Below are 10,082 nucleotides of genomic sequence, written 5' to 3'. Positions count from 1 at the left end.
TTTCCTAATCGCCCGGTGCGCTGGGCGTATTAAATTATAAGATATTTTGCCGGAGCATTTTGGTGAGTAATTTGGTTGTAATCATGCTTATCACCGTAGTCATTTCTCGCTGAAAGTCTTATCCCCCCTCGGGCCGAGGGGCGATTTCCCTTTCCAAGCGAATGCGAAAGGAAATTCTCACCGCGCAGACTCGTACAAAATGGCGACCCGAAGTTATGAAGTCGATGCGGTTCACTCGCTTTTACCGATCGATATTAATGGAGGATTCGGAGTTTTCGGGGTCTCTTGTGCAGTGCACATATTTCGTGAACTCTGGCTCCAGTTTAGTGAAAAAATCCTAAAAAGTGTTGTTTTGAAGCTGTTACATCATTGTGAATTTGCGAGGCTTCTAATAGGATTGCGAAATGTGTTTCAAATCACGCAGGTGCGTACGCAGCCGTAGTCTTAATATTCTATCTGAGCCTGCTCCAACGGCGCGAGTTCCCTTCATGATGGCCATTCATTTGGGCTTATCCTTTACGCCGCCGCAAAAGAGTTTGTGTTGTCATTCGTCTTCAATTATGACCCGTCTAGACCACCATGCATCGCACCTAAACAAAACATTCGCTGAAAATGGAATGCGTCATTTGCTGAAAAGTCCAAATGCATTTTTACTCTGATGAGTGTCAGTAAATAGAAGCTATACGATTGTTGCAGCTCGAATCAGATACATACAGCTTGATGTGGTCATTATTGGGTTTAGTTCTGTAATAGGCGCCTCGGTATAGGTGAATTTTCATTCATCTATTCATCTAGCAATGACGAGCTGAAGTATTGATTTTCCGTGCTCTAACTAGGCGAGCACACAATAGATAGTTAAGGATAGTCTAGTGGATTACCATTTGACTTTGAGGACTCCTGCTTGAGATGCAAATGGATGTTGCAATTTGCAGATGTCTTGAGATTTACATTAGAAATTACTTCTTATGCACGGAACACACATTATGTTATGAAGGGAAGGCCTTAGTAGTCTATATTAAGAATAACTACGTAATTAAAAATGTACTTGGTAACTGGGAGATTAATAAATACTATTTTTATTTTTAAATAAATTCTTATTAGAATAATATAATTTACTCCTAAAAAATAGCTAAGAAGGACAAACTATTAAACACATAACAAATCATGTACCCTTTTTGGTAAATATTTTATTTTATTTTAATATAATTACTTTATTATACATTTTCATCACAATTTTTTACTTAGTATGCTGTATTATGCTGTATCTGATAAATACCAATCGCATGGTAAAAAAATCGACATATTATAATACATTTTTATTGCTACACATTTATGAAATCTGTTTTGAATTAAAATAATGTAGCCCTTGGAGTGGTAGGCTGTCGACTCCCGACCGATTATGTCATTTAAAATTCAAATTTGATTAATTGTATCAAAATCAAAATTCCAATAACTCAAAAACGACATATGCCACTTGAAGAGGTAGATTTGTCAAAGGGTCTGTTATTACTTGCTATATATTTTATCGGCTGTTACTTATACTGGGCTGTATAACTTAAACATGAAAACACAACTTCTAGGATACTTCTCAAAAAATATAACTGTCAAAATACATGTTGTTTCTGTTGCATAAGTGCAGTAACTCATTTTGAAATATCATTCAATTTTATAACTTGTACGATATGTTCTAAGATTGAAAGAGATTTCAAAATGAGTTACTGCTCTTATGCTTAGCGTGGCAGATGTATCCTCTGTAAAAAATGTTTGCATTATAATGTAATATTTATTGATACAGTACATAAGCCCGGCGTGATCCAACCCCCATCCTCTCGAACCTGTAGAGGGCTCCAATGGTACTGGTGAAGAGCAGGGACGAAGACTACATCATGAACTCTGCAGTCAGCACAGAATCTATTGACATGCCTGATGAGGTACGTTATTGGAGTAGATCAACTATTTCACAGTTGTTATTATGTCCCTCTGTTACGGGACAAAATTATTAAAAGGGTAAAATTTGTAACTAAATGTATGCACCCCTGCCATTGGCCACAGCTACTGTCCCCCCTACCCCTAGCCCATCAGCTGCCAACACCCTAACTAAAAAACCCTGTAGGGCTAAGATGGTCGGCTGTTTATCATTTGTCACCATGCCTGTCACGTTCTAACAAGTATGTAAGTGCGAAAGTGACGGGCATAGTGACAAGCGATAAAAATAGAACCATGCTGCCACTGCAGGTTTTAAACACAGAGTGACATGAAAAAGTTGATTCACCCATTATAAATATTTAAAAATTAACCATAGATTTTCTGACAATTTCCCACCTAACACTTGAATTCTGTTTCAATATGTTGTCTTGTTTTAATATGTGTGTGTAAATCTAAATGTGCTTAATTAAAGACTTCTAAGAAGAACCTTAATATTAAAGACTTCTAAGAATGTTAATGTTGCAACACCATGGTTGCATGGATGAATTCTAATTGTCTTGTCAAGTTTTGATGTCTGGGTGGCTAGAGTTTAAATTATCTAGTGAAATAGTTTCAAATTTTTTGATGAAATATGTTATCGCTGCCATACTGGTCAATATTACCAGGTTATTGTTTTGATATGTATAACAGTGTCTAAGAAGGCGATGGGATCTCGGAATATCTTACCAATATTGACAACAACTACAACCTGAAGAATTTTTGTATCTGAATACGAATTACAACGGCATTGTATTGTATTGTATTGTATTCGGGCGATTTTCCGCAACTCGACGACTTGCGCCTATTTTGCGTGATATGTTGGGGGTGGGCTAGTCCTGCCAGCCCAGCTCCTCGAGGAATCCTATCAAACCTTTAATGTTGAGTAGGACCTCGGGGAGGTCTCTCGGAGATCCGAGATGTTTAGCCCTGTATGGAGTCACTCCGCTGCATTCCAGCACCACGTGAGAGGCTGTTTCTTCTGTCTCCATGCATCCTCGGCACAGGGGACTGTCTGTGACACCTGTTGTGAAAAGATGTTTGTTAAATAGTCCATGACCTGTTATGACACTGGTTACCATACTCAGTCGGACCTTCCCTAGTTGCAGGAGCGCCCTTGTGAGTTTTCCGTTGATGCCAGGCATGGCTTCTTTTGCCTGTCTGCATCCAGCCTGGTTCAGCCAGTGTTCTGTGTGTAGTTTCCCTGGACGTGCCAGCAGCATTGAGCGTACCTTGCTAAACGGTATCGGAAGAATCGGTTCCGGACCAATCGCCCCCGCATACGATCCTTGCCTGGCAAGCTCGTCCGCAGCATCGTTACCTCGGGATCCACTGTGTCCCTTGATCCATTGTAGGGTGATCTTGTTATTATGACATACCTCCATTAGTCGTTCGTGGCATTCATGTATAAGTTTGGATGTAACTATATGGTTGTTTAGAGCCATTAAGACTGCTCTACTGTCGGAGAGTATGCGGATGTAGGATCCTACTACCTTCCTTGCAGTGATGGCAGCCGCCGCGTTTATGATGCCATTATTACAACGGCATTACAGACGCTATTTTTGTGTGTAGGACATGTCGCAAGTGGACGGTTGCGGTCTGAGCGGTGCGTCGGACGATGAGGACGAGTGCGCGTCGTCCCCTGCCGGGTCGGCGTACGACGACGGCGCCGACATCATGAAGACGGCGCTCAGCGACGAGGTCACTAAGCAGCTCGCCGCCGCCGGTCAGTGTCCCTCCTGTAGCACATGTGGTCATCTCCCGCCGGGTCGGCGTTCGATGACGGCGCCGACATCATGAAGACGGCGCTCAGCGACGAGGTCACCAAGCAGCTCGCCGCCGCCGGTCAGTGTCCCTCCTGTAGCACATGTGGTCATCTCCCGCCGGGTTGGCGTTCGATGACGGCGCCGACATCATGAAGACGGCGCTCAGCGACGAGGTCACCAAGCAGCTCGCCGCCGCCGGTCAGTGTCCCTCCTGTAGCACATGTGGTCATCTCCCGCCGGGTTGGCGTTCGATAACAGCGCCGACATCATGAAGACGGCGCTCAGCTACGAGGTCACCAAGCAGCTTGCCGCCGCCAGGAAAAAAAAATTTTTTGATGACTTTTCGTTGACAATTGTACCTCCAAAGAGCCAAATACGGCTCGCGAGCCACGGTCTGCCGATCTCCGTGGTCGATATGTTCAGGTAGACCCTCGATTTTTTTTTAAGCGGTGAATGGGCGGGCTGCACTTCTTCGTCGTCATATGCGAAACGAAAGAATTGCTAACTGCTCGCGTGCATTTCGTAGTACTATGTGCAGCACGCGAGCAGTACGCTAGCGGTTCGCAAATGACGCATAAAGGGCGTCTTCAAAAGATCTGGACGATCCTTATCAAGTTATCACAAAAAGAAAATTGTTTTTCATAAAACCGCCCAAACTAAACAAAATTTAATTTACAGGTCCCGTCGGAATGGCAGCAGCGGCCGCCATCGCGTCATCAAAGAAGAGGAAGAGACCGCACTCGTTTGAGACTAACCCCTCCGTCAGGAAGCGACACCAGAACCGCCTGCTCAGGAAACTCAGGGTGAGAAACATTAACAAAATTATGAAAATGTTAGTTAAAGGAAAAATGCAGTATTTTAATGTGAGATTCAAACTCGCGACTGACAGTCCGCTATTCCAGTTATTCTAACCAATTGAATGATCAAAGCTGGCTCTGGTGAACCATTCCAACATTTATTTAGTTCAAGCCCCTTAAAACAGCATTTTATGTAAGGGTTTCCACGGTATGGTTTGTACGTGGGTTCGGCGGTTCGCAAGCCCAACATCTCATACCACGTGTTCGACGCCAAGCCACTTGAACCAATACCTGGCATTATATTTTACTTGTATTTACAACAGCAAACAATAGAAGAATTCGCAACCCGCGTCGGCCAGCAAGCCGTCGTGCTGGTGGCGACCCCCGGCAAGCCCAACACGTCGTACCGCGTGTTCGGCGCCAAGCCGCTGGAGGACGTGGTCCGCAACCTGCGCTGCATGATCATGGAGGAGCTGGAGAACGCGCTGGCGCAACAGGTAACACACTAACACGCGTTACGAGTGAGAGTGACGCTTACATGCTTATTGATGAGCCGTTAAGAGGGGAGACTTGCTTTGCGATCCTAACAGAATAACGGTACTATTTCTATAAAATTTCCATTTCCGGAGAAAACGGTTTCCACTAACTAAATCTTAACACATCACTTTGATTATGATTTCGATCGCTTCAGCATAAAATATTCTAGGTTTATAGGTTTCGCTTTAAAAAAATTGTATTGCAAATTTTGAATAACAAGGGTATAAATCGAATTCTTCATTGTGTCAATAACATACCAAAAAATCACGGAGAATGGAAAATAAATAAATATTATAGGACATTATTACACAAATTGACTAAGTCCCACAGTAAGCTCAATAAGGCTTGTGTTGAGGGTACTTAAACAATTCAGTCTCGTAAGCGCGTGCGGTTATGAAGCATGCCATACATTAACACTCGTTGCAGTTCTGGAACTGCAAGAAATTAATTGCAGTGTGTTCTAAACCTTACTCTGAAAATAGTCGTCTGTTTCAAATTTTGATAGTCAAATCCCTCCGCTATATCGCTAGCTATTTTATGCTATTTAATTGAAAAGTAATGAAATTTAGACATGTTTGTAATTTAGGGTACCATACATCAAATGGAAAAACCCGCCTTATACAAGTAGGATCACTTTTTTGTCCGTCCGTCAGTCCGTCCGTTTGTCTGTCAAGACCCTTTGTCTCGAGAACGCGCGGAGATATCGAGTTGAAATTAAAACCATATAATCAACCAAAAAACGTAAGTTTCAACACTCTCAAAGATATCAAAATTTATAGCGTACTTCCTGATGACTATGAAATTTGGCAAGTAATATAGTCATTACTATAAGTATATGGAAAAATCTAATAATTATAAATTTGTAAAAAAATTACTTGTGGGCGAGTCCAATTCGCACATGTCCGGTAGTTTTCTATCAAGGCAACTTTTGTTTAGCTCAGAGTCTGCCCTCGCAAATATAGTCTAGTTTCCGAGTGATGTTTTTTATGTAAATTGCCCTTGATCAAGATGTGTAAAAAAATAATATAAACTACAATTTCTCTTTAGCCCCCTCTTACGTGCTTACATGCTTATAAAGTCCGTCTAAGCTGAGATTGCTTTGATTTAGAATCGGTAAAGTGTGGCAGCTTCTAAACTAGGAATCTGGCGTTTACGGTGACACCTCCACAATTTGAGGGTTGCTACGCCAATGTAGACTTCACGTAGACGGACAAATCACTAGGCTAGGTTTAATAACCAGTCATAAATCTTCTATGCTGTCCATCGCAAGCTACTTCTATTTGCAAAGGGTGACGCCTGCATGCCTATAAAATTACACTAACTTGGCTAGGTCCACTAGCCATGAAACTCAGAATTATTTACTAGATTTGCGATCCACACGCCTTAGCTAGTCTTCTCAACTACTCTTCAAACAACAGTCTGACATCCTATGGCTAAAGTTTGATAAATTATAGAGATGTGTTTGTAATGCTCGTTTTACAAGTTTGACACTAACATTTTTGATTACGTTTGATGTCAATCTTTGTGTCAATTAAGGTTTTTTAACCTTTGGTATGCTCAGGAGCAGATCTGCTCCATATACATATATTCAACCAAATTCAACTTGAACATGAATATGTCATGGTCATACATCGGGGTTTTCGGTGCGGGAATGTTTTCGTGTATTTATAACTTTGTTTATTGTTAAATAATTACCAAACTATGAATTAAAAATAGACAGTAAGCTCCAAATGCGCTTAGAAATATTAAAATAGTATCGGTCTTTATAGTTTTTACCCGTTTTTTGGCTAGTGTAACACATTCCCGCACCAAAAACCCCGATGTATGGTCATGGTTGCAAAACTAATGGCAAATTTTTGACAGGCGCATACGAAAGGTTAATATGATAAGCTTATTAAGGGTATAGGCATCACCATTTAGAAAGTGGACACGCACACACGAATATGTCGTGTATTGGCGCTTTTAGTGTCATTTGAAATGTAGAATCCATACTTTATTTATTTTAACGGTTTATGTAAGTCCACCGCCACTCTCTCAATGGCCTGACCTTACACACTCCTCCTGTTGCTGAAACAAACGTAAATGAAATATTTATATACAGTTGTTTTTTTTTAACTACCTGCAATATTTCTAGGTCACACTGAACAACTTCTACTATGAGACCAACCCCGAATTCACAAAAAATTGGCTGTACATTTTGGCTGGTCAGATGTTAATGTGATATAGAAGAGCAATTTTTTAGAAATATAAATATTTATTTGCCAGAATACGTAACAATTAGGTCTTAGCGATTTCGGGGTTGGTCCCACAGTAAAAATTGCTCAATATGACCAAGTCCACAAGTTCTGTCATAAAGGTTTTTACTTACAAAAAAAAGTTATAGATGCAGATCCGTTACTATTCACATACATCAACTAAAAGCTTATTTAATGTTCAATTATGTACTTAAAATATAATGTAACGTAATTTCAAAATTCAAAAATTCTTTATTGCTTAAGACACACTTTGTTTATAATGTAAGGTGATGGAGCCACCCGGTAAGCAAAAATGCCTGTGTTGGGTGGCGCCGCTCTTCCTTTAGGTTACATAACTATTTATATATTTTACATAATTATGCTGAGCTAATCAAATCTAAATCTAATTAATTTTAATTTACTGGCTAAAATTCTAGTTTATACTATTTACTATCTCTTGTAATTTACTCTCTCAGTTTTGCATAATTTTATATAATATTCGGAAAAAAGTCAAAAAACGCGCCAAACACAAGCTCCTGTTCAAGGTGATTTTGATCCCTATTTATTTTTAACATGCATAATACAAACCCTGTTTTTTATATCTTTAGTTAAATAATATATAATTAATGTGAACTGGACTGACAAGATAGCTACCTGTACATGTTTTACCAAACCCAACCTTGTTAAGTGTTACTGAAGAGTACCCTAAGTTTGAAGGATATTAGTTAAAGTACAGACTTGTTGAAGAACTAAATGCTAGTAACAAAATATGCTCTAATAAAGTACAGGTATCATACTAACCGTATAGCTATCATACTAACCGTATAGGTAGGATCTGTATAAACATAGTTAGGTAGGTAGGATCAGCATAAACTTTTGTGATAGAACTTATGGAGCGACCTAGTATATTCACATATAAATTGCGAGTTGGGTCAATTTGATTTGAAATAAAACTTTACAACATTATAAAATTTCAGGAACAGAAGAAGACTGTTTGTAAATAAGAATTATTTTCTATTGCTTATGAGAATGTGGCATCAAAAGTAGCTGGCTTTTAAATCTTAACCCGACTTGACGTCGCTGTCCCCATAGAAATTGATATGATAAAGTCATTCGCCCAAGTGTGCTTCCACTTTGAAGTTGTAATCCCATGGTGAAAGCACTCCTGAAAACAAGCTTCATGCCCACACATTGGGGGTACCCGGACAGGGAACATGTTGAAGCCTTAGACGGTAGGATCCAATAGATGTGCTACACGCGTGCGCCCGTGAGGGGCAGATCATACGCAATGCGACAAAATTAAAAACACGCTTTCTCATTCCCGAAAACATACCGAAAACAACCTACGTAATTTGGTCGGGTTATTTGTTGCCCACCATGAACCATACTCAAATTTACGGTGGGGAATAAAAAATTTGACTGTGACAAGGATAAAGAAAAATAGCGCTTCCTCTGCTACTCTTAATGAAAGATACATAAGACTATCCCTTTCGGTCATTTCCCCCCACCGCTCATGCCTGATCCAGTTATACTAGATTCATAGTTAAAGCAATTAATACTTGAATAGGTACCAGCCACGTTTGATGCCATTTAAAATCTGTGCATGTTTAATGTTCATTGCGGCATTTATTCAACACGTGCGCATTTGACAGCGTGATATCGCAATATTCTGAGCAAATTGAAACGGTGGGTGCTCCGTAAAACGTATGTCTGAAGACCATGCTTTCTGACACGACATAATACACGGCGTTAACAGGAGCCCAAGGCTAAGTACGGCACTAAATAGGCGCGCGATGGACTTGGACTTACCTTTTACTGCACCTTACAGAACTGCACCTTTAGCCCTTCATACGGAAGTAGTAATTAAAAAAAAAGCATTCTGATCATTATTTTCAAGCCAAGACACTTTGTGCAATCTATTATACCCTTAAATTGGAGTGCTAACTTTGAAAGTCCCTTGACACGTATATGCTGAATATATTATGTAGTTTTACCTAGCGCTGTCACGCAAGTTCATCGCTCTCGATTTGAATATATGTCTATCAACGAATACGATAAACATAATAACGAGCCGCAGTTCGGTGTGGGCGCGGGGCAGGCGCCGCCGCCGCCGCAGGACGACCCTTCGCTCTTCGAGCTGCCTCCGCTCATCATCGACGGCATCCCCACCCCCGTGGAGAAGATGACTCAGGCGCAGCTGCGCGCCTTCATACCGCTCATGCTCAAGTATTCTATGGGTGAGTCGCTGCTACTGTCTAAGATGCTATGATTAACTTATCGACTCGTCGCTCTTCGAGCTGCCTCCGCTCATCATCGACGGCATCCCCACCCCCGTGGAGAAGATGACTCAGGCGCAGCTGCGCGCCTTCATACCGCTCATGCTCAAGTATTCTATGGGTGAGTCGCTGCTACTGTCTAAGATGCTATGATTAACTTATCGACTCGTCGCTTTTCGAGCTGCCTCCGCTCATCATCGACGGCATCCCCATCCCCGCGGAGTAGATGACCCAGGCGCACCTGCGCGCCTTCATACCGCTCATGCTCAAGTATTTTACGCTTTAATGTACTGTTTCAGAGCCAACACTGTAATGTACTGTTCCAGTGCAGTGTATAGTATACTGTTGCAGTGGCGAGCGTTCAGCGGGGCACACGCCCCACAAGCACAAAAGCTACACAGCTTCAAAAATATTTGAGCAGCGTGCTCTGAGGCCGCATAAACACGTTTGCATTTGTTTAACAAGAGCGCTACGTCACCCGCTCCGCCTCAAGCGTCCACTTAGCTTGTA

The 10,082-nt window shown here is 41.3% G+C and overlaps 1 protein-coding gene across 1 annotated transcript in view; it reads left to right on the top strand.

Moving 5' to 3' along the window:
- The first annotated feature begins 162 nt into the window (after positions 1 to 162).
- LOC133519313 (DNA-binding protein Ewg) overlaps positions 163 to 10,082 on the top strand; it is a 35,731-nt gene continuing 25,811 nt past the window's right edge. Inside the window, exons 1-6 of the mRNA XM_061853349.1 lie at positions 163 to 424; positions 1,796 to 1,931; positions 3,535 to 3,688; positions 4,407 to 4,531; positions 4,849 to 5,022; positions 9,374 to 9,533. Coding sequence (XP_061709333.1) covers positions 1,851 to 1,931; positions 3,535 to 3,688; positions 4,407 to 4,531; positions 4,849 to 5,022; positions 9,374 to 9,533 — 694 coding nt within the window. The 5' untranslated portion in view covers positions 163 to 424; positions 1,796 to 1,850. The remainder of the gene's footprint in view (positions 425 to 1,795; positions 1,932 to 3,534; positions 3,689 to 4,406; positions 4,532 to 4,848; positions 5,023 to 9,373; positions 9,534 to 10,082) is intronic.

This window comes from Cydia pomonella, chromosome 6, assembly GCF_033807575.1.
Source record: "Cydia pomonella isolate Wapato2018A chromosome 6, ilCydPomo1, whole genome shotgun sequence".
Classification (NCBI taxonomy): Eukaryota; Metazoa; Arthropoda; class Insecta; order Lepidoptera; family Tortricidae; genus Cydia; species Cydia pomonella.
This window is presented reverse-complemented; position numbering and strand designations above follow the sequence as displayed.